Genomic DNA, 27,887 nt, shown 5'->3' on the forward strand with positions numbered 1-27,887 from the left:
GGGACAACAGTTCTTAAACACTTTCCTAGAACAATGCAGAAACAACAAAGCCAGGACTGAATCTGGTCCCACGAGTGCAGCTTGGGCTTCCTAAGGGAAACCAAACACAGGTGGGGTCTTGGTCCTCCACAGGCTTGCAAATGAATTCCCACAAAGCCACTTTGAATAGGCAAAGCCTCAGTGTTGAGGACTGTGGGCAGAAAGTACCGTAAAAAAAGGCTGTGAATGAAAAACACCCCCTTGGGTTTTCTGTTAGCCTTGCAGTCAGACCACTTCATTGTGCCCTGTAAATCTAGTCTTTATAAAGTTGAGTCAAGCCACAGACCTACCAAATGCCTGCCTTGAGAGGTTCCTCTCTTCCCCAGCTTTGGGATTTAGCAGAATTTACTGGCAGGGATTCACTGAGAAATATCAAGTTGCCGAGAGCGCTGGATTAGTTTCAGGCGGCTGAATCCTGATTGTGCAAGGCCTGCAGGGAATTTTCCACAGGCTGATTTACAAATATGCAGTGCTGGAGCAAGTGCCTGGATCAGGGAGGCAGGCACAGGCCTGCTCCATCCTCCCTGCTGTGCTGCCAAGCCAGGCTGCAGCCACACTACCTTTGGATGCCTCTCCAGCCCCTCCTCGTGCTGCTGATTAACCACCAGCCCCCTCCACACAGGCAGTTTGAAGTACTTTGGTCTCTGCACAGTTGGTGTGTGTTGGTGTTACCAGAACACCCAGAGGTTTTGGCTGTGCTCTGCAGACAGCCAAGGCTCCCATTCCCCACAGGGTTTCGGCTCTCCCTGCACCAAAGTGGACTGGCCACCCAACTGCCCTTGAAGATGTCCTGTGTTCAGGAAGTGATGATATCACTGGGATTTTAGGCAGTAGCAGAACTGCCTCAGTAGAAATTCACTGGATACACAGAGCTGATGCCCATTACAGCATAGCTGGCAATGCCAAGGCTCACGAGCTGAGCTTGTCTGCACTGGCCGTTCCCTGTGGGAGGATTTGACCCCATGCACCAGAGATAATTCATAAGACATTCAGTCTGCAGACACTGCATATTCACCCTCTTAGCACAGCGATGCTTTCCAGCAGAGCTATTAACTCTCTGTACCAGGAGGAGACTGGAGGGAGAATAAGGAACTGCCTATGCCACGGAATGCAGCACAGACTCAACAAGCAACAGGGTGGTAAATCTATGCAGCACTGGGAGAAGGATCTTGCTCAGGTCCTGGCTGGCATATTAGCTGCATTTGTAGCTTTTCTTGGATTAAAGACCTTGATAATACATAATGATTAGGAGAGCATCTGACCCAATGGATTTTGCCCAAGAGGGTTGTTTCAGCTGTGGGATGTGTGCTAATGTCCTACCCTGTACACCCAGGGCTCCCCAAACAGCTGGGTCCTTCAGCCCCAAAGCCTCCCCCAGATGTGTGGGACTCGTGTGACAGCAGATCCAGCCCTGCCACACAGGCAGGAGAGCAGCTGGCTGCTTCCATGGCTAATGGAAATCAAGCTCCAGCCTGTTCCTGCTGCTCTTGGATAAATGTGCAGGGCTTTGCACACACTCCAGGGAGAAGGAATGACTTCTCTTGGCAGAACCCAGTGCTGTGGTTCTCACTTAATAGTCTTCAGTGCCCTGGAGAACAATTACTACATAACACTCTGGGTAGTAACAATAAGAATTCTGGGCAACCAACTTTAAATAAAGAACATTTTCCCCACCTGCTGTGTAGTGCTGCTCTTGGTGCATTTAGGAATGTGAATTATTTACCAGATCATAAACGAAGTTAGTCACCCAGTAGGTTGTCATCCCAATGCCTGAAATATGCTGCAGTTGCTTGGCTTTGGTTTGATGCTCTTTGACCATGTAGAGCACAAAGCTGGCTGTGGTGATAGAGTAGCCAACCAGAACAGACATGGACACTATGATGTCCAGTAAGCTGTTGAGCCTGGGGAGGAAGTGGAGAAAGAAGTGAGTGCTGAGTCAGAGTGGCAGATGTCCCTCACTGCAGAGGGTCGTTCTGAGCTCAGAAGCAACAAGGTCCTGACTCTGGCACAGCATCTTATACAGCCATGGAATGGTTTGGGTTGGAAGGGACCTTGAAGATCATCCAGTTCCACGCCCTGCCATGGGCAGGGACACCTGCCACTAGCCCAGGTTGCTCCAAACCCAGCCCAGGCTGGCCTTGGACACTTCCAGGGATGGGGCAGCCACAGCTGCTCTGAGCACCCTGTGCTGGGGCCTGCCCACCCTCACAGCCAGGAATTCCTTCCTTTCTTTCCCTGCTTTGCTGATGTTAATGAGGCCCAGGAAAAGGGGCTCACAGCACTGAGTTGTAACACTGTGCCATAGCATGGAGGGCAAGAGCCAAAGGAAAATGGTATCATTACTGTTATTATTGTGCCAAAGCACACACATATGGGAGGCTCTAACTGTGACCTCCAGGTCTATATGGAATCCTGCAGAGAAACCCTCATGGGAATCAGCTCTGATGGAAGCAGGACACTATTCATGCATAAAGGGAATGAAGACAAGAGAAAGTTTCTTCATTTAGAGAAAGATAGTCAGTATTTTAGATTGATTTATGGTTTCCAAGAAGCTGGTTTTCTCCTTCTGAAGCTAAACAAATGAAGGGATCAGACAAATGAATTCTCTTACATTACTTGTTCTTGACTCTGTCCTCCAGGATATGGGTGAGCTGATAAGAAAATACCTAAAAAAAAAAAAACAGTAAGAAAAGAAATTGAAAATGTGTCCAACTTAAAGCTTCCTTCACCAGCTCCTGATATTGGCAGTAATATTGACAGTAATATAGAAAACTGTGAGCAGAGAAGAAAAGCAGATCAAAAGTGGGTTTCTGCTCTGTCATCTCGTGTGATCTTGGGCAGAATCTTGAGCATCCTCCTTTTTCCTGTGACTTCCCTTTGCTGCACAGCAGATCTGAAATTCAAACCCTAGGCCTTGTTTGTGCATCTGTCTGGGTGACAGCATCATTCCCTTCAGCACTCCCACACCTGAAATGAGGCACATGCTTGTGAGTCCCTGTATTTCAGGTTAGATTCCTCAACACTGACACCTTCAAAACTGATAAATATGTTTTGTTTTAAAGCTGCTGTTTGATGATCTCCCCTCATTCCATTTATTCTTTTATCATCAGAAATAAATCTTTCCCTTCTGCCTTTCTCCACAATTGTTCCCTTCCTGTGACATATGTCTTCTTCAATATGGGAACTGTGGAGATGGGAGAATAAACTCAAGTAAGGTATAGACACTTTTGTCCCCAGTGTGGCCATGAGTTAACTCAGAACTGTTCTGTCTTAAGAAGACAGAAAACAACAACAGCAAAAAGGGCATTTTGTTCAAAGGAACTGGTAAGATCTAGTTACTGCATTGGTAAGTCCCCTGTGATGCTTTCAAAAAAAAGATCCCTTAAATCACTCAGATTTGGTTTAAGTACTTCTTTGCCAAGGAGAACACTGAGCCCAGAATATACCCATAATGTTCATCACAGTGCTTTTGCTGTGTTTGGAGGCAGTTTGTGCCTACCAAACCAAAAGGAAGAGCATGAGGGGCTCTGGTGGGCCAGTTCCAACCTCCTGTGAAGGTCTCTGCCTTGGTCCCACCAAGAGACAGCCCAGTCTGTAAAACTCCTGCACCTGAGAAAGGGTTTAGATGTTTATGTGCCTTTAAATGAGGCTCTCAATTCATACTTAGGTACCTAAGCAAAAGCTCTGATTCCCAGGGAGTGCTGCTATTAAATCCAGACTGATTGTCCAGAACACACCACCTCTGGAGTTTAAGCTCCTTACAGCCAGGTGCCAGACTTTAGGAATTACGTGATGAAGAACTATTCTGGGTTAGTTTGCCTAAGAATGAGCACTCTGACATGGGGACCAGAAAGGAGGAGCCTGTGGGGCTTAGCTGACCAAATGCCATACTGAGCAAATGAATTTGAAAGGGAGAATTTCATAGGAAATTAGTTTTGGAGGGCAAATAACCCCAAAATGAAACCTCAGTCTTGTCATTAGGGAGAAAAATGGAATTAAAATCTTGGACTGCTGATAAAGCCACGCAAACAGCCAGGAAATGTTTCCTTTCTCCAAAAGGGAGAGAGAGAGAAAGAAAGATACTGTCTGTCTAATCTGTTAATACTTCACTATAAAGCCATTTTCCTTTACTGAAGCTTAGGCTAGAAATCAAAATTTCCATTTCAATGCTTTCTCTTTTTTGTTGGTTGGGATTGAGAGAAGAGAAAGCACAATATACATAAGTCAAAAGCTATTATGACTTGCTTAGTGACAGGGTAAAAAGCTTTTTATGCATTTTTTTTTAAATATAGGCAGTCTAAGTCAAACCTCCAAAGCAAGACTGGCACCTCTTTCCAGCTGCTGAAGTGACAACACACTTTTATCTGGCCATTTCAATGGTTCTTAAACCATCATTTATTTGTCACAACAACAAACAGATTTAGCTGCCAGGACCGTACCCCGCAGAACGTCTGTTCAATTGTATTTCAGACTGGATTTACTCTCCCTCGGGGGAGCCATCCTCATCCATTCATTTTATTTCTCCCATTCCATGGCTTGGATGATTAGTGGGAAGTGGAGAATTATCTGTCTGGTCATTTACTACTAAGCATTTCTTTCCAAAAACACATAAGCAGCAGGACAGATGGAATAAAACTGCTGCTATCCTTTCCCACTGAAAATCGTTGTTTTGCTGGTATCAAACTTTCCCTGTGCAAACTTTCTGGCTGTTCACATGGGATTCCTACCTTTGCTCCTGCTACAGTGTGTATTGGGAATACAGAGACACACAAGAAGCTTCTCTGCTTAATAATTCAGCTGCTCTGGGATGTTCCTGCCACTGGAGGTGCCTGGCTTGGGTCTCCTCTCTCCACAGCTGGGCAGGGGCTGCAGCTCTGGGATATCTGACCTGGAGGAATCACTGCAGACCCCAGAGGGGTATTTTAGGGTGAGGGCAGGGACAAGGCACTGGTTTCATTTGTGAGGGGACCCTCGGTGCTCTGGTGTGTGAGGTGGGAAGCAGGACATGCTGGTTTGACTTACAATCAGCATCTGCTGCTTCTTTAACTCATGGTGTGACACCCAAAGCTTCAGACCAGATGCCTGTTCCATTATAGCTCAATCCAGACAAGTCAGTGAGGGGCAGCCCTGTGAGCCAGGAGACACTGCCACCTCTCTGTGTGTCCCCTGGGGCAGCAGGATGCTGAGGTGAGGGGGTCTGGGCTTGGCCAGGACATGGCTGGAAGGGCACCCTTGGTCCAGGAAAGTCAATCAGGAGGGCATTTCTGCACACAATTGCTGCTCTTGGCAGAGCACAGCCCCAGAATCTCTGCCTAAGATTTCTCAGAGGGGCATCAACCTAAGTCTTGTCCCTGCACCCCCTTCATCTCTGGATGGAGGCTTCTGCCCATGCTGTAAAGGCAAAGACAGGCTGCTCTGGTTTATCAGCAGGAATGTGGGTTGCTGCAGTACATTCCTGAGCTATGAGAAGAGACGACCCCAAATGTGCTACTAACACTCCTTGGATCTGTGTGTGTCATGTGTCAGAGGAAAAACAGAGCTGAGAATTATATTTCTCACTTAATCTCACTATCCCCACTGTCATTCAAACACAAACACACAGATACCCACACACCCTGAGCTGCTCTCAGCGAAGGGCAACATATTGAAGTTTCCTAATCTAAACCACCCCTGGAGATGATCTAAAGTAGCTTTTCTATGCATAACTAATGGACACCTATCAAGAGACAGCTATTCCAGTGCCATGATGAGAGGCAATAAATCAAACAGTGACCACTGGCATTTCTTGGATGAAGTGTTTTATGTAGGAGCTGGGGTCCTCCCTGTCCAGCTCCCCTGAGTCTCTGACTAAGACAAATGAACTATGTGATCTATTCATGCTTTTCAATTCTGTTTTTAAAGGAATTGCAGAGTTATGAATAAAAAATGGCCTCACTGAAGTCAAGGTAAATGTTGTCATTGATTTCAACACAACCAGGAAATCCACCTCAAAGGGGACGATTTATCTGCTTGTGTTAAGCAGACTTACCATATCTGGAAGTCTCATTTTGTGGCAAGTTAGCTCGAAGAATGAAGTTGTTCAAGCTGTTGAGATAGGCTGGGAGGCTGTGATAACCTTCGGGATTGTACCACACCTGCACACAATTGAGAAATTGAAACAATTTGGCAGAGATGTTCTGATAACATGTGGTTTGTTCTGCCTGCACAAGTGAATCATTCCATGGTTGCTGCCCACAGTCATAAACCCAGCAGATTAAAGTGCAATGACTAAACCACGTCAAGGAACAAAATAAAAGCAGACTTCACTGTCAGCACAAGCAGGCCCATCAGCTGCACCTGCCTTCTGGGGGAGAAGCAAGCAGCACCAGCTGGGATGTGACCACATGTACAGGAACTTGGTTCCTTCCCTGTAATTCATTGCTGAGGTCTGATGAGCACCAGCAGTGGGGACTTCCCAAAGACAGCTGAGCAGCCAAGTCTAACACCCCTTGAAAAGTGGGAGAAAAGGTTCCTTTAGGACAAAAAATAGCTAGTTGTGACCTTCTCATTCAGCAACAGCCCTTCCCTCCACATGACAACTTTTCTCAGCTATACCATGATAAACCCTCTTGTTGGAGCCCTCTCTGCAGACAGCCCTGCTCCTGTCAGCTGGGTTTGCAGTGAGGGCACAGGATCTTGTCAGCTCTCTTGCATTTCCCTGCTACCTCAGATGTCAGCCTTGGTGCTTTACAACATCTTCATTGAGCAGAACCAGAGAAAATGGCTATATCAGAATGCACCAGCCAGCCCTCACTATGGTACATACACCCTCTCATGAGATAAAGGTGCTACTAATTGATCTCTTCACCTCTGTATAATAAAATTATGACAGCAGAGAAATTGCCTCCTGCTAGCAAGAGAAACCAGACCAATAAAGAAAGAAGCATGGAGAAAGAAAAGGAAATGAACTGCAAGTCATCTCTGTCATGCCAAGCTGCGGATATCGGGGGGTTTCTCTGTGTTTTCTGGAATATCCATGAACTTGACATTGCTTTCCCTGGGTCCCACACATCCCATGCCAGGATGAGAGATTCAGGTGAGTTACCTTGGTCAATGTTCTGTTGGGGGGCACTGGCCTGATGTCAAACTGGAGATCTGTTGTCAAAGGCAGCCCGAAGCTCCAGCCACCATACCTGGGCGAAAACCAGAAGGAAATGCATGGCTACCCTCATTCAACACCTGTGATACCCTTGGCTGGTGCATGTCAACATGCCACTGCCACCCCAGGGAATTCTAGTCTGACTTGAAAAAACTTATCCCAGTGTGGGGCCAAGCCACCACTGCTGCAGGAGAAACAAACTTGGCAACACAATCACAAATCTGTGCTGAAAACCTCCATTTGAGAAATATTCTGGAGCTGTGTGAACTCCTAACCTGTGTGCCTGCCTCAGTGGAGTGAGATGACAGGAGGCAAGCAGGGCTGCAGATGAACATAGTCCTTGACAACCTCAGTGACAGGCTACTTGTGCCCCAAGCCCTGCTGTGCAGCTGTGGGGCAGAGTCCAGACACACTTAACAGCTCCCACAGCCCCATGGCAAGAGGCAACATTCAGCCTCTGCTTTCACTGGAATGGCTGTGCTTGTTCAAGGGAAGCACAAATAGGGACTCTTCAGAGAATGAAACCTAGAGGAAAGTCTCTCCCCAGGGTTTACTTCATGACAGGCTCTGTCAGATTTTCCTCTTCTTAAAGATTTCTGAGTCAGACAAAGGCTTGTCTGCAGATCCAGCCCCATCATATCAGGTGATTGACACCTTATCCCTGGGCTATCTCTGCTATGATCAAGCAGAGCACTTGCACAAGCCTTTAAGTCCATGATTGCAGGACACTTTACCTCCTTTCACCAGATTCACAGAGAGGCCCTTCTAACCCCCCCTGCACTGCCACCTCTCCAAGCACAGGGGATATGACAGGTGTAAGAGGCTGCTCCCAGTGCAGTTCGGAGGGGGACTGGAGGTTTGTGCCATACCGTTTCTGCAGGAAGTCTTTGGTGGTTGCCAGGATGTAGCTCTCCACATTGTGCCCTGTGAGGTTATAAAGTGTCCGTGTGGAGAAGGTCCTTCTGTGAGGAGGAGTGTAGTTTGTCTGTGGACATGTCTGAGCAGAGACAAATGAAGCAAAATGTTAGTGTTTGTGTTTAACTAAAATCTGCCATATCACTGAGGCAGGAAATGGCAACATTCTGGTCCTGAGACTGATTCCTACAGAAGCTGATCCTTCACAGACCAGGTGCACAGACACACAGGGCACATCCCTGCACACTGTCCTCAGCACATTTAGGGAGGTGTTTAAAAACAAGCTTTGCTTTAATCTACACTTTAGTTCTACTGACATCAGTGAGACCTTGAAATGCACTTCATGCTACGTAGGAAGATTCTGGCTGAATTAAGGCTGATCCTACTTAGCAGAGTGACTGCACAGACAACTGCAGAGGGCAAAACAACTCACAGAGCAGAAAACTCTGTGGTGGCCTCAAACTCTCATCTTCCATTTCACAGCAGTTATGCTCTGCATTTCTGCTTTACTGTCAGTCACTGCAAATGTTTGCCTGGGCTTCAGAGAAACCTTGAATTAGTTCTGAATATATAATTTAACATGCTGAGGGTCAAAGTCACATGGACTGTTTCACGAGGCTGAAGTGTCCTACCAGACAGCATGCTGGCTGCTTCCTTCAGCTCATCCATAACAAAAGCCCTGCACTCCCCCATTGTGCATCTGTTCATCAGAATACACAAAACAGCTTCCTCCATGCTGAGGAACACCTGCCTGTGCCCACTGGAGGTGAGAATCAGCTTTGAACATTATCCTGACTTACTGGAGAAATTATGCCAATACTTTTAATGACGTGAAATTTAGTGTACGTCCAGAAAACTGCACAAAATAGCCATGTTTTAAAGAACAAGGAGGAACATTCAACTAAGTACAGCCTTTATCTTATAAATGGCATCACACTGTGCCACAAGTCTGCTTTCTTACTGGAGAAAAGATGAAGACAGGTGAACAGCACTGGAGGGAGGAGAGCTCAACCCCAAACTGAGCTGTGAAACTGTATCACCCTTGGGGCAGAATCTGCCTTTTCCCCATGTGCATGCAAAGACACTAAGCCCAGCAGTGCCCATAATATCTGGCTCTGTATGTGCCACCATACTGCAAGTAATCAATATTATTAATCATCATTATTTATAACAAGGAGCAGGTCTAGACTTTGCATAAAGTTAAATTCTGAAGAGCAAGCAACAATAACAGTTGTGCTTTTATATAATGACAGTGCTTTTGTAAGATGAAATTTTCCTCTTGAATACACACTAAATGAGACAATTGCATGACATTCAAAAACACCATTAAACTTTTCCCACCACGGGGAGTGAGGCAGGTACATTAGAATGTGAGTCTTGCAAGGATGCTGTTTCCTTTCCTGTCCTCAAGCTGGTGCAGACAGTGGTTATCCAGTGTACAAGATCACTCAGGCCAAAAAGAGACAGGAGCATTTTGAACACTGAGTCCCCCTTAGCATCATGCCTGCCCATAAAACCATTCCCAACATACAAGGCTCCCCAGGTACCCCCCCAAGCCCCCTCACTTTTGGGTTTATCCAAATTACCTGGATGCCATCTGTGCAGTTGCAGGCAGAATACTTAGTTCCCTGGTTTCCACTGGTAATCCACTGGCCAAGCATGTCCTCTGTCAAACACTGCCTGCAAAGAAACACGTTTTCCTCTGAGGCTCTCCATGCTCAGGTGTGCAAACAAAGCTAATTGCTGTCATGTTTAATGACAGCAGTGCTGGCAGTTGAGCAGCTTCAGCAGAAAATCAGACCTCCTTGTCAGCTCTGGGTACTTCAGGGAATACCCATCCTCCTGCCGCGCCGGTGCCTCCAGCAGAGAGCCCTCACTGCTCCCTGTGCCTGGATTAACTCAGCTGCTCAGAACAGTAGACAGTGCAAGGAGTTGGCACATAAAGGCATCTTAAAAGAGCCCAGATAAAAGGGCTGTTGTCCTGGCACTAGCTGGGCAGTCCTGTGGTGGACTGTAGTGCCCAGGCAGTCACTGTAAATTCCCAGGATAAATATTTGCCAGCAGATATGTGGCACACAGAAGCATGCAAGTCTGCCCAGGATTTTACTAACAGTTCCTTGAGAATTCATCTGCAGAGCCCAAAACAAACCAGTCCTCATAGCACAGGTTCTAGATAGAACTTGCTGTGCTGAGAACTTGCTGTGTGGGCTCATGTGATAGCTGGGATTACTGGGACAGCAAGGACCACTTCCCAGAGATTAGCACTGCTTGCACTCATCCTGACATCCTGACATCACCAAAGCTGCTTCCTTACTACTCATAGTAATGAAGGAGACCACTTGTGGTGGTGAATACTTCTTGAGGCGAGCAAAGAACACCAATGTCAGGGCCCTGGGACCATGTGGAAGTTTCTAAAGCACAGTGTAGTTCCCTGCCTTCAGGAACATCCCCAGTTCTGTGCTGGCAGACTCAAGCTCTTGGCACTGCTCCACACCAGGCAGGGCTACACAGCTCCCTGCCCACAGCTGACCCTCAGCCCACCAGCCCCAGGCTGGGAGAGCATGGGCAGAAGGCCAGTGAGCCTCTCCTAAGGAGCTGAGCAAGCCTGCAAGCCAAGCTGGAGACAGGCAGGAGACACTTTTTTCTCTGCATGTGGCACCAATGTATGAAAATGCTGCAGATGATCAAAGATGGTTATTAAGGTCTAATGGCTAACAGTGACATGCCAGTTCTCCTGCAGATATGAAATTTAAGTAGGGAAAAACCCAAGAACTACTTACGAATTGCTTTTGTTCATGCACGTGTTATCCGTTCCAGGGAAAGCAAGCATGGAGGCAACTAATGCATCTGTGGTTTCATTAAAATTCCTAAGATTTAACAAAGGAAAAACAAGAAAAGGTTCAAAGAACTTCCACTATTACTAAGCAGAGGAAAACTGTTTGAATGAAACCACATTTATTTAAGATGTTAAACAAATATGTGTGGAAACATCCCTGAAGTACATGCAGTACATGAGGACAGTGACACAGGTTTAAAGGCACTGCCCATCACCTAGAGCTACTCCAGTGATTTGCTGTGTCTAGATGCAGGCAAGATACTGCTGAACTTTTGGACAATACAGGTTCTATTTCAGGGAAAAAAGCATCCACTGCAATTTTCAGGCACTACTTCCAGCCTTGTCTCAATCAGCTCCCTCATCTGTGACACCCACTTTGCTTTGGGCAGTCAAGAAGCTCCCTGGTTCTGCCCCAGCTTTCTAGCAATGATCCATCAGGAAAAGCTGGGACGTTTAGGAACAGAGCATGTGGACATGCAGCTTTGGCTCACTCCTCCCTCTAGCAGGACTGAAGTGAAAAGGCATGAGCAGTCCTGGGAAGGGACACCTAGAGCAGACACACTTGCTTTAGAGCTAAATTTCATATTTCTGACTTGGAGCTGAGAACCACAGGAGAAAGAAAGATGTCACAACATGAAAACAAGATGATAAGAATTATAATTGTTTTGGTAATAGGATTTTTAAGAACAATGAAACAATGTAGAGGGGACATCTTAATCACGCTGGAAAAGCACATGTTCAAATTGCCTGTGTGGCTTGGACTAGCATGGCCTGGGCAGGAAAGCACATCCTGGACTGACAGAGAGGAGGGTGATGCAGACAGCTCACAGGGTGGTAGAATTTAATCCCAGAGTTGTAATGTTGGAGACAACTCATGTGGGGATCTTCATTTCTCATCAGGGCAAGAGTGTACATATATTAAGAAAATCCCTATGGCTGTCACAGGGCCAGAGGACTCCAATGGAAACAGCCAGAATATTCCTCACATATTTCATAGTTCCAGCTGAGAAGTTGTTCTTCTGAAGCTTTCTAATTGCTGGCCTGAGCCAAACCCTCTCCCCCAGACACCCCTTAGGAACAGGATTTCTATATGTTATCTGCATAACATAACTGCACTAACACATCTCCACTGGCTGTGCTTAGAAATAACCCCAAAGGCAAAAGTGGCTCCTTATAAACCACTGGGTTTATGGGTCACCAAGATCAGCACTCACCCAAAGAAGTCTGCCTGGTCAGATGTGCCATACAGAGAGGGGGACAGCAGGAGCTCAGGATACTCAGTCTCCTTGGTTCTCAGTGTCCCCAGCCCCATGGCAGCCATCACGAAGAGCACTGGGAGGATGACCTGAGCGATGAGGCCTCTGACATCCCGCCGGGTGTGGTGGAACCTCTTGATGAACAAAGCTGAAGTTTTCTTCAGCAGCAGTGGCAAACCCTGCAGGCTTTTGGATCTGATCAGGAGCTGATCTGGGTACAAAGGAAGGCATTTTGTCGAGGGTCAGTATTTGTGCAATGGAAGGAATTGATGGTTATGCTACTCTGGGAGTACATTTCGCTTCCTGCACACATTTACAGGGGGCAAATCAAAACTAGAAGCTGGAATATACCCAGGGTCAGGCCTGGGACAGGACTCACATTCTGGCTGAGTCTTAAGCTCACGTAACACCAGGATTTTTGTTTCATTTCAAATGTGTACATGTACTGATTTTCAGTTTGAGATCTTGCCAGAGGAACACAGGCTTCCAGATGCACTTAGTTACCAATATCCTCCCTATCCAGCTGCAACTTACAGGGGAAACATATTATTCTATTAGATTTACAAACTGAATTTTTTCATAATTTAGAAAGCAGGTCCTCAGACAAATCTATAACAAAATTAATCCTGAAATAATAAAATAAATACAAATCACTTGACCTTGTGCATGGACAGGTTTTGAGGTATACTAAAAGCAGAGCCAAATCCTGTGCAACCTATTCCTCTTTATGAAATATTAATCTATATAATACAACATGAAGCAAATCCTTTTCAGTCTTCTCTTTAAGGGTGACACAAAACACTTCTCTACACATATGAGTGACTGTTTACAGTACCATTTGCAGTGCAGGTCAGCCTTGAGGGGTACAAAAATACCTCTGTGTAGTCTCTTGGATGCCTCCTAACTATGAATGATATAAAGTACAAAAAAATATTTGTACCCCAAGAAAACATTCCAACCAGGTATTTGGTCATTTGGGGGTTGTGCCAACTTTAGCAGCTCTCAAACCCTCAGAGAGAGTGATGTAGCTTGATCCTCTTCTGAATGTGAACTTGGACTTCTTTATGTCTGGGTTGCTCCTGCAACATCTGGGGCACAGCAAAAAGCAGCACGGAGAAGCCAGCTCAGAACTGTGCTGCTTTTCCACCAGACTAAGGGGTTTCCACAAAGTTTCTTTCCAATTCTGCTACTTATGGAGAAATAATCCTCTACATCTATTACAGCAATTACTTTCAGAGGTACACATTTACTCTTTCACCCACACACTGTATTTGATTAGATTAAAACCTGGATCAATTTAAAGGAAGGCGGATGCAAACAAACCCCCTCTGTAATTTATCCTGTGATTCAGACTATTGCAAACCAGGGGATCTAAAGAACTGATGAGTGCTGTATTTCTAGTGATTTATTGGTTTTGTGATTCCTGGCTGGGTGAAATGTGGTTTTCAACACAGAAAGAAGACAGGGAGCTCAAATCAGTCCATCTGTCACTGTTTGCATCTGGAATAAAACCTGGAGGTAATTGGGTACCGTCTCTGTCTGTGAAGGTGTCTGTGCTCACAGACATTCCATCACTGCCACTTTGACCACTGGCTCCAGGCAGATGGTGGGGCAGTGCAGCATCCTCTTGCTGATCCTTCACCAGCTCTTTTGTCAGATTGAGAAACACCTATGGAGGAAGAAAATATGAAGCAAAATTTGTCCAAATGACTCTGTGTACCAAAACAATAACCAGAATCCGCCCTCCTGCTTTGTAGCCATAGTTGGGGCAGGGATTGTGCATTACAATCCTCCTTCTGTTCCCTTTGTGCTCTGCTTTTTTCAGTATAAAATTGTTGTAGTCCACCTCCTTGTTCCCTCCTGTCTTTTTCTGCTGCAGCAGTGGAAACTCAAGCCCTTGCAGCTGCCCCTGGACTCAGCTTGTCCTAGAGCCACCTGCTGTGTGTTCAAGTGAGTAGGTGTGAACAAGGGTACCCTTCAGGCCCTACACACCTGTGCTCCCTGCACACCCACACAGTGAGCAGCACACAGCACCTCTCTGCATGGCACCAGGGAAGGAACAGGGATATTTCCCCGTCTAGCCTCAGACAATCCCACTGTCTCCATGCTGGGAGTGTGCAGCCATGGCACCCAAGCAGCACGTGGTACATGATGTTTAACTTATTCTTTCTGCCTTGGGAAAACACCTTATAAGCAAAAAAGAATTTCTGAGTAGAAAGGTAACAATCTCCCTCCCTCCATCCCACAAGACATGGGTCATCACTGCCCATCATTTACTTTTTGTTTCTGATGCAATTTAATGTGTTTATTTGACCAGAGATTTCCCATGGGCAGAAGGTGCCTGTGTTGCTCTCAAGACTCCCCAGTGACTCACTTGTACAATGCAGCGCTTTCAGCATTCGTGCTCAAGTCCATCATTTAAATAGTTTGCTTACTCCCTCCCACCTCCAGATGCATGGAGACCAGGAGAATAGTTCCAAGGGAAACAAATCATTGCACTTTCTCCTTAGTCTAACTCCAGTATCTCATTTTCTGAGCTGTTACAAGGTGAGAGAGTGGCACACTTTGTGCATTAGTGTATGTATAGATTTATGGATACACCTACACTTAATGTGTTTGTAACTGTAACTCACTGAGCAACCAAACCACTTCTTCTCTGCCTGAAACTCCCACATCCAAGATGTGCCACCATCCAGCCCAGGAAGCAGAGCTACACAGCACTGTGAAACCCATGTCCATGACATTTCATTACACCCAGGGGATCCCAAGCTCATACCTCCTCCACGGTCGTATTGGAGATCCCGTAGCACCCGAGGTGCAGATCATTCAGGCTGCTGTCCAGGGCTCTGAGCAGTGCCTGGTAGGCCCCTGAGACTGTGGACTTGAAGGGGGGAAGCACATACACAAGCTCTCCACCAATATCCTCCTTGAGGTAAGCCTCTGGAAGATGGGACTGGATCAGTTTGGTCACTGCTGAGGTGTCACACTCCTCTATCATGTTCTGAAAAAGGAGGAAAACACTCTGTGGTTAATGAGGGGGCTGTGAGGTCCAACTTCCTCCTGCAGGATGTATCCCAAATCCTGCCCCAGAGAATAATCCAGAAGTGACCTCAGAACAGGTATCCAACATTCGAAGGCATACCAAAATGCATATAATGTATCAAAAACAGATAAAAGTGGGTTTCTGTCCCTTGTAAAGGGACATGTGGCACTGAACCCATCTTGGTCCATCCAAGACCTTGCTGGCCCCCCTCTGCTTCCAGGGATTGAGGCTGGGCTCAATCATCCACTCTGCACTGGCTCAGTCAACCACTCTACACTGGCTCAGAGGTTTGTGGTATACCAGAGAAAAAGCCTGGCCATCAGAGAGCTGCTACCTGAGCTTGGCTGCCAGCACAAACACACTATTTCCCATGGAAAACAGGGCTTGCATGTGGGCCTTTTTCCATTTTCTCTACCTCTACTGCCAGCAATTTGGAAGAGGGGCTGATCTCTCACGGTATCTGCTCATTGTTCTGTGTGCTGGGGCTACCAACAGCGTGGTTATAAACACCATCAAGAGCAAAGTTCCTCACTCCTTGCAAGGAGAACGCTTTGCCTCAGGCCAGACACTGTGGATGGACACTTTCCATCTGCTTTATTCCTCTGAACTCCAGAGTTCACAGTCTGCATCCAGCCTTGTCTTTCACCCTCATGGAGACCCTTCACTATTTGAACAAAGCAGAGCATTCCTGTTTTCTGAGGGCCATGGAGGCTGGTCTGGTGGCCCTGCTGGAGAGCCTCCCTCTGCCCTGAGGGAAGCAGGGACACAGGTTCTGTTGACATCTCTCACTGAGACACAGCGTGCTCACATCCAGATCCTCAACAGCTCTTTGGTACTGCTATCCTTGGATCAGTTCCTGCCAGCACACCTGTAAGTGCCTGTATCCCTCAACAAACCTGGATGGCTCCCTCTGACACAGAACTGCAGCTCTAGGACCTGCTCAGGCACAAACCTTCTTTTTTGTGAGTGTCAGGTGATATCCATCACCAAATGTCTCCTTGAGGTAGAAAGGTGAACCACAACATTTGAGCCCTCCATGTTCCAGGAAGGCGATTCGGTCGCTCAGAACTTCAGCTTCATCCAAGTGATGTGTGGAGAGAATGATGGTTCTGCCTGGAAAACACAAAGCTGATGTCAGGCACCACAGAGTGAACACACGTGGTTACCTGAGACAGGTGAAAGCCTTGCTGAGTGAGGGGACACAGAGTACCAGGTGAAAATCAACTGTAGTTTTTGGTAATTATTAGAGAATTCAGATGAAAGGCAACAGCACAGATAAGCTGAAAGTTACTGTATTGTAAATTGTGTGTTATGGCAAAGTTACTTTTCAAATGACACTGAATTCACAGAAACCAACCAGGATGTACCCTGTGGACCTGCCAAATCCCAGTCTCCCAGTTCTTTTCCTGTGCCCTCCAAAACCCACAGTTCAAAGCCACTGATACCACATTTGCAGAAGGGGGAACAAAATCTCCTTTGCTACTGGGTGGCATCTCATTTAATCACAGTACCTTTTTTATTCTTGGAGATAATTTCCCAAATACTCCTCCGGGAGCATGGATCCACCCCTGTGGTGGGCTCATCAAGTATCACCACCCTTGATCCACCCAGGAGAGCAATGGCTATGGATAACTTCCTCTTCATCCCCCCAGACAGGGCGCCAGCTAACTTGTGACGGTGGCTGTACAGTCCAGTCTCCTTCAAAGTCCTTGAAAACAAAGGAAAAGCAACCCCAAAAGTTGTCCTTCAGGCATCTTTTAAAAGCAGGGAATCTGAAAATACCCAAAAAACTCCCTAACTGCAAGCAAAAAAACAGCTCAAGTATGGACTGCTCTGCTGAATGGTCACAGTGCAGGGAGACGAGTCACCCTGTAGCTGTCATCAGGATTTTAATTTAAAACATTTTTTAGGATGTTTTCAAAGTTTCCATTTGTCAAGTCAATGTTAAAGGCTCAGTCCCATCAACTGAGACATCAAGATCCAAACTCCCTGGGATGTTCTGGCTGCTTCACTTCTCTGCAGAACCAATAAAGCCAACATCATCTTTCTGACTGGTTGATTAAATCTCTACCCGAGGAAAACCATAAAGCAGCAAGGACTAGACCCTTAGCCCTATAAATTCATCTCCAAAGAATTGCCACAGAAGCTTGTAACCTCCCTGGAGAACAGACATTGTTTTCTTACAGCCACAGGTATCAATATATTCCTGTAGTCAGACCGAGGTATCATTTGAGCCTTAAGCTGGATCTGCAACTCTCCTCAAATCCATTAATTTGAGCTTTGCAATAGCACTGGCACTACCACACAAATTTGACAGCCCTCTCTCCCTTCTCCAACCCTGCTATTTTTATACCTCTTCACTTCTTGGTAGAGCTCCTCTTTACTCCAGTGAGGGACTTTGATGTACCCGTAGAGCAGCAGGTGTTCCTTCGTGGTGAGGTAGTTAAAGAGCACGTTGTGCTGCATACACACCCCCATGTTCTTCCTGATCACCTCCTGGTCAGTCCTGATGTCTTTGCCATACACAAAGATAGTCCCTGATGACGTAGGGAACAATCCAGTCAAAATAGATCTGAAGGAAAAACAAAGAGAAAGGGAAGTTAGAAAAAGGAGAAAGCCATAGGTAATTTTTGTCATGTGGTCCTGTACCTGCCATCACTTTCAAGGGTTCCTTGTAGCCCCATCCCACCCCTCCCAGGCAGAGCCCACTGTGTCCCTGCTGCCTGACCATGCTGTGGCAGTGGTGCCCCATTAACATCCATGGACACCCCTGTATCCTTCTGTGGGAAGGCGAGGACAAGCCCCAAGCTCACACACTGAGCTCTGGCTACTCCTCACATGTGCTTTTACCTTCCTCAGCCTTCCTCTCCCTACTCAGAGCACTGCACATCCCATGCACCAATGCTCATGAATGTCCTCGAGGTCCAGTGTAATTACTGGGAATTCACACAATGCAGTGACACTCCTTGCTTTGAGATTTGCTGCAGCACCCAGAGAGGCTCACACTGTAACCACAGCTGAGACTGAAAACCACCCCTTCATTTACCAACCACATCAGGGCATGGCAGCCTGATTTCACTGCCATTATTAATGAGAGATGGGAGAGGACTTCCAGGCAAGACACCTCACAGTGGGCAGCACTTTTATCTAGTTCAAGCAAATAATCACCCACTGAGCAATGGCCAGCAGACCTGAGTCAAACACCCTCTGCTCAGAATAACTACTTGCACATTACAGCTCATTTTTGGTGCTGTCCAGCAGGGACTATGGGGACAAGATGCATCTCAGGCTGCCCTTTATCTTCCCAGAGCTTCTCTGCCACCTGGGACTTTTAACCATCATTAAAAGGCAGTAACTTGAGACCTTACTCAGGATTTGAAGCCTGCACCAAGTTTCAAGAAGGTTTTATACTTTTCTGCATATCACCTTTGCCTACACTTTGCAAAGAGAATATGAGATGAATTGATAATATGCTGAGATGAAGCTCACATCTGTCTTACTGGTTTTGGCTCTTCTGAGCATTCTATTTATCAGCTTAATGTTGCTTTCAGAGATATGCACATATATATCAGTGGAGAAATCAAGTTCTACAGGTCTGCTTTAGTGCTGTTATCTAATGAGTCAAATAATAATTTATAAACAGCAAGGATGAAAGGCCAATGCATTAATCCCCTGCCACACCAGCCCACCAACACATGAGCCTGTACAGCTGAAGTGTGTCTTTATTAAGTTTTTTTGCTAACATCACTTCAGCTTTGGTGTGTGCACAACCTGCCCACAGCTTCCAGAACAGCCTAACCCCAGGCACCACAGTTTCATTGAACAAAACACCCAAGCAGTTGCTGTGCCAGGTATTTCAGGTGTCTCACCAGATTAAAAAGCATGTCATAGAATCACAGAATGGATTGGGTTGGAAAAGACCTCCGAGATCATCAAGTCCAACTCTTGGTCCAACTCCACTCCCTTTATCAGATCATGGCACTCAGTGCCACGGCCAAGCTCAGTTGAAAAACCTCCAGGGATGGGGAATCCACCCCCTCTCTGGGTAGCCCATTCCAATGCCTGATTACTCTCTCTGGAAAGAATTTTTTCTGATATCCAGCTTAAATTTCCCCTGGCAGAGCTTGAGCCCATCGTGCCCCCTTGTCCTATTGCTGAGTGCCTGGGAGAAGAGACCAACCCTCACCTGGCCAGAACTTCCTTTCAAGTAGTCCCTGAGCAGAAAAGAACCTTTTAGAACCTAAAGAGTTCTAATAGATGAAGGAACTCCTGAGGTCATCCATGAGCAAGATAAAACTGCATGAGAGGTTTGGCCTGACACAGAAACTTTCTGAGTCTCCCACCACTGCCCAGCCCCACTTGCTCTCTCCTTCACCAGTCACACCCCACAGTACCACAAAGAGCCACTTCAGAGGGTACTCACATGGTTGTAGTTTTCCCAGCTCCATTGTGTCCCAGCAGGGAAGTGATATTCCCTTCATAGAAGTTGAGGCTGAGGTTATCCACTGCAGCTTTGGATCCATAGACTTTTGTTATGCCATGGAGGGAGACTCCCAAGGTGAGATCAGTGGGCTCTGGTTCCACGTGAGGGTGGGGGGCACCTTTGGCACCAAAGAGAAGGGTCAGTGGAAAGTTACTGCACTGCAGCAGGTGCCTGTACTACTTTTTCTCCCCTCAGGGATAATCAGGGCTTTTCAAAACAAAATACAGCCAAGGCAGGTGCCTTTCAACTGGGAACACTGAGACATGTCACTGGATCTGAAACATTTTATGCTCTCCGGGATTTCTCCTTTTTATTTCTGCAGCTTCTAATCACTCCTGACAATGGGCATTAATCACTTCTGAAAAGGTCTCATATCTAAGTGTTTCAGAGCACATAACTTAATTTACACTAAGCAAGCACAGAAAAGTAGAGGACACACAGCAAAACTACTGAGTTATTTTCAGTCAGGTACAACCAGCAAGCTTTTCTGTGTGACCTCCCAGTATTTTACAGGCTAAACATTTGAAGAGATGAACAAAGAAGCACATGTCCCCTTTGCCAAGGGGAAACCTGTATCTGCTTGCACAAACAAAAGTGTATTTCTACACAGAGAGCTGTAGACAGAGATATGCATGTAAGGTAACTGCCCAGCTACAACATACATCAATATGCATAGGACAAACAGTCCTGGATCTCTACACCAAACAGGAAGAAAAAAATATATTTTAAAAGCCAAATCTCCATTCATATAAGTACCAGCTTCCAGGGTTTCCTGTGCTACAAAATAAGGATCAACAGATAAATGTGTTTTCTGAGTATGATGCCCCCTTACAAATTGGGCTTTGTTTACCTAAGTTATAATTACTACCCCATCTACATACATATCTTATTGTTGAGGGTGACTTCTTTCCTTAACATCAGCTTGGAGAAGAGAAGGCCTCTTTGTTTCTCAATCCAGAAGGGGAGGTAGCTGTTGTACTCGGTCCAGTAAGATGGCAGCAGTGGGAAGTACCAGGGGGCAGCCATGCCGTATCTGCCTGCAGGAAGAGGAGTCTCATCCAGGTGTCTGTTCCCAGGAATTGTCACTATTTGGGGTGCACTCAAAAGAGGCAAAATGAACTCCACAGAGATGTCTCCCCTCCTGATGTGCTCATGTGCTACTGAGACTTGGTAGAGAGTTTGCCTGACTGGCACAATGGGAAGCACTCACTAATTTGTTATTCTCAGTAACTCCATAGCTGGAGGGCAGGAGTATTTTACATTTTCCACTGGGTAGATTTCCTCATGCCAGGGGACTGCTTCATTAGGTGGGGAAGAAAAGCAGAAGACAAATGTACTGGCTCTTGCCCAAGGCAGGAATTACTTTTTGAAATCAAATGATGTAAGTAACACAACTCAAAATCACTCAGCTGACAAATGCAGGCCAACGTGCTCTGTTCTCATTCTCACCCACCACACTGCAAACACATCCTCCTGTGTCCTTGGCTTCAGCTTCTTCAGGAGACCCACCTACCCATGGGATAAGCTGAGGAACCCTAATGCTCCCCTGCTCTGCTCTGTCTCAGTGTCCTTATCATGCTCCCTTTGATCTAGAACTGAGGTATCCTGTGTGTGCAGACTGTCTCACTGCCTGAGCCACTGAACCAGCCACTGCCATGTTCACTGTTTTCCAAACGAGATGGAACAGCACCTCCCTCAATGCTTTGTATCCTTACCTGGGAAAACATTCCGTATATACCACCCCAGGATGAAGTAGATGAAGGAGTCTATCAGGATGAGCCAGCACATCCAGCCAAAGGAAGTGTTGTCTCCAATCATCGGGGACTTGTAGATGTTGTCCCACTGCAGGCCTGCAGGAAGGAATTGGGAAATAGGATCAGAATCCATGTTATCCAGTGAAATGCAGCACCAGGGGAGCTCGAGGCCTGGTTTTGTCTCCAACAAACATACCTATGCCCTGAGCCTCGTAGCGAGCGACGTACTGACTTGCATAACTGAAGGCAGTCGGAGACAACAGGCTCTGGGGGATAAACAGAATTGAAAACAAACAACTTAGGAATTAGTCTCAAAAAAGAAGTCAAGACAGTCAATCAATCAGGTCCCTCATTAGCCAGAAAAATAAGTAGGGTTTGTCCCCAGCAGTCACAAAGTGCTTGGCCCACACGTATGACGAGAAGTGCTACAGGTGACAGGCTGTAATGTTTCCTTAGAGCCTGACCTTCCTTTGCTTCCACACCCAGGATCCAACTTCCTTCCTCATGCAGGGCTTTATTTGAGGTGTTTGAAATACAGCCCTGCTCGAGAATTAGCCCCTGGTGCCATGTGGTTAATTATTCTGCTGCTTGCAGTAATAGATGTCCTGTCCTGAATCTGGTGACTCAGAGAAAACAAGTCTGGCTTCTGGAACCTAATATATTGACTCTTGGTAAGAAACAAGGCTTTACATCTACTTGCATGGCTAGAAATGTTATGGAAAAGCAGAACTTACCAGGAGGCTCTTCACAGAGAAGCTCAAGTGGTTCTCGATGACGAGCAGGACGATGAAGGGGAAGAAGGTGAGGATGTACACGAGGCTGCCCACCAAGGCTGCTATGTTGGTGTTATTGAAGAAAACACTGATGAAGTAGCTCATGGCTATGATGGACAGGCTGTAGTCCATGAGGTACAGGAACAGGAGCGCTGTGTCTGTTTTGGGAAGGATGTCACCCACTTTTAGAACAATGATGAGGAAGGTGACAGTAATCAGCAGGAAGATGGCACACTCCACGAACCAGGCGATGAAATGGCTGCTGGCATTGACCCCCATCATCTTCATGTACTACAGGTGGAAAAAGCAACCACAAATGACATTTGGGAGAAACAAAGAGATCTTTCTGCTGATACTGAATGATTTCCTTTCTCAGCTCCTGGACATGACATGCAACCAGCCCATGCTCTTTCCCACTGTGCCATCCTGTGTGTTGCTATCCTGGGAGAAACCACACACCCACATTCCTGGAATGCCCCAGGTTTGCAAAGCAGTCTGTTCCAAATGAACAGCACAGACAGGATCTGCAAGTGTCAAATGTCACAGCTCACAAGCTCTAAAGCAGCTTCTGGCTTTAGATTTATAACTTTTCTAAAGCATTTTGGTGGTTTTTTTTTAAATTATGCTAATTGGTTCAGTGGCTTGAGTGTAAAAACTCTCACTGAACCATTTCTCACACAACAAATAATACCTAAATTACCATGGTGACAAGGAAGCAATATTAATTCATTAAATTAGCTGATGAGCAAGTCCCCAAGACTTGCATAAAACTGCAAATTTGTATTGATAAATCCAAAAGAAACTACATGTGCTGGTGTCTTCTTGTGGATTATTACACAGCTACAAAGATGACTGACACCCTGGTCCTTAGAGACAGGGAAAATGGTACCTTAAACTTGAGTAAGGGGCTGCCAGGGAGCCCCTGGGATTCACTCATTTTCCATCTCATCATGGGTCACAGTGCCCTTTCTTGGAAATGTTTTTGGTGAATCAGTATTTGTTTCCATGGTGTCAGATAAAACCCAGATCTGCTCGAGCTTTGGTTGCTTGCTGAAGCTTAGTTTTACAAAAGTTCTCTGCTGTTCATCTCTGTTGACAGTGATCACACTGAAAACCTGAGTTAATTTAATAAATTCTCTATGTCTCAATGTCAATTCTTTTCCAATAGGCAGCTTGAAGAACTTCATTTCAGAGGAGCTGATGTAATATGTAGCACCTTCTGAAATATTAAGTATAATAACTTCAAGGATAGGAAATAAGTCAATTTTCATGTCTTTCTCCCCAGTAGGTATGACTCAAAGTCAGTTTTTAGTGAGCTTTAAATCTTCAGAAATCTTGTAATTTTGTGAGGTGCTCATGTTTCCAGCGTTCAGAAGTGCAAAGCAATATTCCCTCCACTCAGTGGGCCAAAGCCACACGTTTCTGTGTCCAAATTCAAACACAATAGGTATTTGGAATATTTTCCTTAATGCCTGTTTTGCTCCATTTAATACTGAAGATGAGACACAGCAGCCACTAATGAGGAAAATCTGTTTATAATTCTGCATGCCCCAGAAAGTTTCCCCGTACCTCATAAAGCCTCAGATCTTTCTCTTGAACAAGTGTTTTAACAAAGTCAGCTATAAACAGCACCCAGGCAGCCATCAGAGCAAATGGAAGAGAGTAGGTCACACTGGTTAAGAACCTGTAAAAGGCAAATGCAGGCTTTAGCTGAATACCAAATGTTCTGGGGATTAAGGCTTTATACAGAATATATTTTTCAGAACAGTACTTTGGCACAGGAAAAGACATGCTTAGATTTCAAAACACAGAGTAAAATTAATAATTACAAAAAAAAGAAGACTCCTTTGCCATTGCACTGGATTTTCTACTCATGAAACTCGTGGCTGTTCAAATTCTTTTTTCTTTTTTTGACTGACAGAGGGGTTTCCTGATGCATTCTGGAAGTTTTGCTCAGCAGCAGCACAGGCAGGAAGGAGCAGGAAGCACTGTGGGCAGTGGCACCTCCCAGCTCTCTGATGGGCTGCATCCCATTTGGAGACATCCCCCAGCAACCAGCCCTAACTCCCAGTTCTGTTCATAGATATAATGGCCAAATTTTGCTATCAGGCCATATTTTCTGGTAGGACTCTAGGTGTAGATTCTTCCCTTTGAAGTGTCTGTTATACTACACCAAAGAACAGGTATTACAGATCCAGGTCACTTTTCTTGGCTCCTCACTTTAACTAAAATCTTTGCCCAGGGCCAAATGCATGCAGAAAAAAAGACAACAGTGGCCATCAATAAATTTGTCCTTTTGTGATGGAAAGCAAGTTTTAAAGTATGAGATTTCTTTCATTGCATCTGCAGACCTTATACTTTCCTCCTTAATTTCTAAACCTGGCTTAAAAAACACAGTGTTATTCCTGGAAAAAGCCTGATGTACAGCAACAGTAGAAAATTAGCACTACATCTGGTTTTAATTTTTTTTAACCTATAAAGCTGAAGATTTCCTATAAACCAGAACTTTCAGAAGTGCTTCCATGCAAATGAAGCCTTATTTATAAAGCACCATGAAAAGGCATTTCAGTAACTCTACTGGCTCTTTGTTGTTTGGGTTTCTTTTTTTGCTACCACCTTGTGCGGGATCTTGAGTTTATGAAAAATTCAGCTTTTCTCAACATTCTCTGTGTACTGGCATATATATATTCCCTCCTTTTCCCTACAGGATGGTAACTGTGTAGTAACAACTGATAAGCAAGCATTTTATGGTGACTTCTACTGGATGCAAATCCAAAGCCTTTAGGTATTTTAATAATTGAGCAAACTCATGTCCCTCTGAACCTGGGGTGGGGAAGGAAACCCAAAGGCAAGAGGTTTTCCCAGCAGCTCAAGAAGATGGAAAGGAGAAGACAGAATTGTAGCAAGTGCTTCCAGCAGCCAGTTAATCATTGCACAAAACTCTCTCACAGCAATAACCCAGGTATTTGCTGCAAAACTTGGTTTGGATGCTCCCTGTCTGCACTTGTGGGCACTTCACTTGTAGCTACCCTGAGAAGAGGTCATAGACCCCCAGATCTCCTAAGTGACAGGTGGGACAGGAGACTGATGGCTCTGCTAGAGCTCCTGAATGACACCTCATAGCTCCTAAATAATCCTTTGGCTCATGTAGTTGACATGGAGGCTTTTCAGTACAAAGAGCTCTAAGGTCCAAGGGAGACCCTCACGTCAGGGCACAGCAACCACCCAAAGAATTTGCTGAACACCCTTCCATGCTCTCTGATGGACTGAAATGCCTTCCCTGTGTGTTTTCCACCCAGTCTGGCCACCAGCTGTGGTCGGGCTAATAACTCTGAGGCAGTGCCATGTTGCCAGCTTTCCCAGGCAGACCCAAACTGCCTTGCCAGAGGGGCAGGTCCTCAGCTGGGAGAGACTCGCTGCTCTCCGTGCCTTTGGCAGAGATGCACTTCATACTGGCTGCAGATCTGGCTCAATTCGGGGGAAAAGGAAGAGGATCCAAAACCTTTTGGTCTGCTTCACCATCCATAACTTATCCTGGTCCCCACACTGCTCTATTAACAGGCTGTTAACCCTGGCAACTTTGCATCAGAAGCCTCTCTGTCCTCCCTCATTATTGCAGAGATGAATGGTACAATCTCACCTTCCCTCTTATCCTTAAACAATCTGAGAAGCACCTGATTAAGAATTACTCCATATGCACTGAGCATTATCTGGAATCACTGGAATGAACAGCAAATACCACAGTTGGCCAGCAATCTCTGGGAACAAAGCTCATAAACCTAGGGATGCTTTTTTCCCAATAAATCCATTTTCAAAGTTCTGATGCACTGTCTGCATGTAAACACCTGCAGAACAAGCCAACACTCATATTTAACCCAAGTCCTGCCAACTCCCAGTTCCACCATGGGTAGTAAACAGGGACAGGGAATTTTACCTGCTCTAAAACCTGTAGTTACCATGACAATCCAGGTGCATACAGAGCACTGAAAACAAAAGATTAGGCAAACCAAACATAGACCATTTACCAAAATTCCCTCTTCTGTTCAAACCTCTGGGGAAAGAAAACCCCACCAACCCAAAGACAAAATCAAAAATTATTTTAATAGGTCAGACAAGATGAGCTTGCACAAAGCATGAAGACAAAAGCCATCCAAACTTACATATCCTTGTTGTAGCAGGGGTAAGGCATGGCCTGGACTTGAACAGCTATTTCCTCTGGTTTCTTGCCAGTCTGTAACTCAATGATGGCCCTTTCAATGCTGTCCTGGATGTAAATGAAGGCCCTGCTGTAGATCTGGCTCTGGGAGGTGGAGTTGTGCGGGCCCACAGTCCAGATGCGCTCCCGGATCCTGTTGGTGGTCTGTGTGATCCTGCTGCTCATCCGGATCGTGTAGTTGAGCACAGGAGGGAGGGCCAAGGGCCCAGAAGATGAGGATCCAGGGCTGCTCTGGCTGGGAGGCAGCTTGAAAATGATACCTTGGGAAACAAAGGGAAAAGGCTTTCCTCTGTAGTCAAGGGAGCAGGACACACAGATATATGTAGGAACTCTTCTGTTTATAAGCCTTTTCTATATTTCACTTATTTGCTGCACAAATAATGCTCAGGTAAAATCACAGAATGGATTGGGTTGGAAAAGACCTCCGAGATCATCAAGTCCAACCCTTGGGCCAATTCCAGTCCCTTTACCAGATCATGGCACTCAGTGCCACGGCCAAGCTCAGTTGAAAAACCTCCAGGGATGGGGAATCCACCCCCTCTCTGGGCAGCCCATTCCAATGCCTGAGCACTCTCTCTGCAAAGAAGTTTTTTCCCATCTCCAACTTCAATTTCCCCTGGCAAAGCTTGAGCCCATCGTGCCCCCTTGTCCTATTGCTGAGTGCCTGGGAGAAGAGACCAACCCCCACCTGGCCACAACTTCCCTTCAGGCAGTTCCAGACAGTGCTGAGGTCACCTCTGAGCCTCCTCTTCTCCAGGCTAAACACCCCCCAGCTCCCTCAGCCTCTCCCCACAGCACTTGTGCTCCAGTCCCTTCTCCAGCCTTGTTGCTCTTCTCTGGCCCCGCTCCAGCCCCTCAATCTCTTTCCTGAACCAAGGGGCCCAGAACTGAACACAACACTCAAGTTGTGGCCTCACCAAAGCAGAGTAGGCTGGCACTTGTCATGGCCATGCCCCAAGGTGCTCCATTGGCGACCTACACAAACATTTTTGGGCCCACACAAATTCCTGCAAAGCTCAGAGGTCTAAGACTATAAAAGCTCTGCATGTTCCTGTTTGGAAATGGCACGTACAGTTGGACAGACAGGAATTTTTTTGCCTTTAAAATGTCTGTTTGAGTAGAGGCAACACCACAGAAGTTTTTCTCTCCAGAATATCTTTCCTTATTATTCCATATATAAAACTTTATGGAACAAACAGGGAAGAAAACTATTTTTATGGGCACAGACAAATATCAGGGTTTGACACTCCAAGAAAAGCAAAAGTTTCTATCTACCTCTCAGTTATGAAGTATAAAACCAAATAGGTCACAGGACTTTTAAGTAAATCCTAATTGAGGAGATACTTGCCATTCTTTAAAAATTAAGATTTGTATTATTCAAATTAATCTAAGTTCCTATTCCTTCTCATTCTACCCCTCTCAGCAGTTTGATCC

The 27,887-nt window shown here is 45.9% G+C and overlaps 1 protein-coding gene across 1 annotated transcript in view; it reads right to left on the bottom strand.

Moving 5' to 3' along the window:
- ABCA12 (ATP binding cassette subfamily A member 12) overlaps window positions 1–27,887 on the bottom strand; it is an 84,322-nt gene that overhangs the window by 11,261 nt on the left and 45,174 nt on the right. The window contains exons 23-42 of the mRNA XM_071562074.1: window positions 26,398–26,713; window positions 23,807–23,921; window positions 22,199–22,528; window positions 21,661–21,730; window positions 21,426–21,560; window positions 20,592–20,747; window positions 19,651–19,828; window positions 17,581–17,799; window positions 16,739–16,935; window positions 16,180–16,340; window positions 14,961–15,185; window positions 13,715–13,853; window positions 12,143–12,395; window positions 10,873–10,959; window positions 9,679–9,772; window positions 8,047–8,174; window positions 7,124–7,211; window positions 6,068–6,173; window positions 2,651–2,705; window positions 1,763–1,940 (exon numbers count right to left, since the gene is read on the bottom strand). Coding sequence (XP_071418175.1) covers window positions 1,763–1,940; window positions 2,651–2,705; window positions 6,068–6,173; window positions 7,124–7,211; window positions 8,047–8,174; window positions 9,679–9,772; window positions 10,873–10,959; window positions 12,143–12,395; window positions 13,715–13,853; window positions 14,961–15,185; window positions 16,180–16,340; window positions 16,739–16,935; window positions 17,581–17,799; window positions 19,651–19,828; window positions 20,592–20,747; window positions 21,426–21,560; window positions 21,661–21,730; window positions 22,199–22,528; window positions 23,807–23,921; window positions 26,398–26,713 — 3,230 coding nt within the window. The remainder of the gene's footprint in view (window positions 1–1,762; window positions 1,941–2,650; window positions 2,706–6,067; window positions 6,174–7,123; window positions 7,212–8,046; window positions 8,175–9,678; window positions 9,773–10,872; window positions 10,960–12,142; window positions 12,396–13,714; window positions 13,854–14,960; window positions 15,186–16,179; window positions 16,341–16,738; window positions 16,936–17,580; window positions 17,800–19,650; window positions 19,829–20,591; window positions 20,748–21,425; window positions 21,561–21,660; window positions 21,731–22,198; window positions 22,529–23,806; window positions 23,922–26,397; window positions 26,714–27,887) is intronic.

Source organism: Pithys albifrons, chromosome 8, assembly GCF_047495875.1.
Source record: "Pithys albifrons albifrons isolate INPA30051 chromosome 8, PitAlb_v1, whole genome shotgun sequence".
NCBI classification, from domain to species: domain Eukaryota; kingdom Metazoa; phylum Chordata; class Aves; order Passeriformes; family Thamnophilidae; genus Pithys; species Pithys albifrons.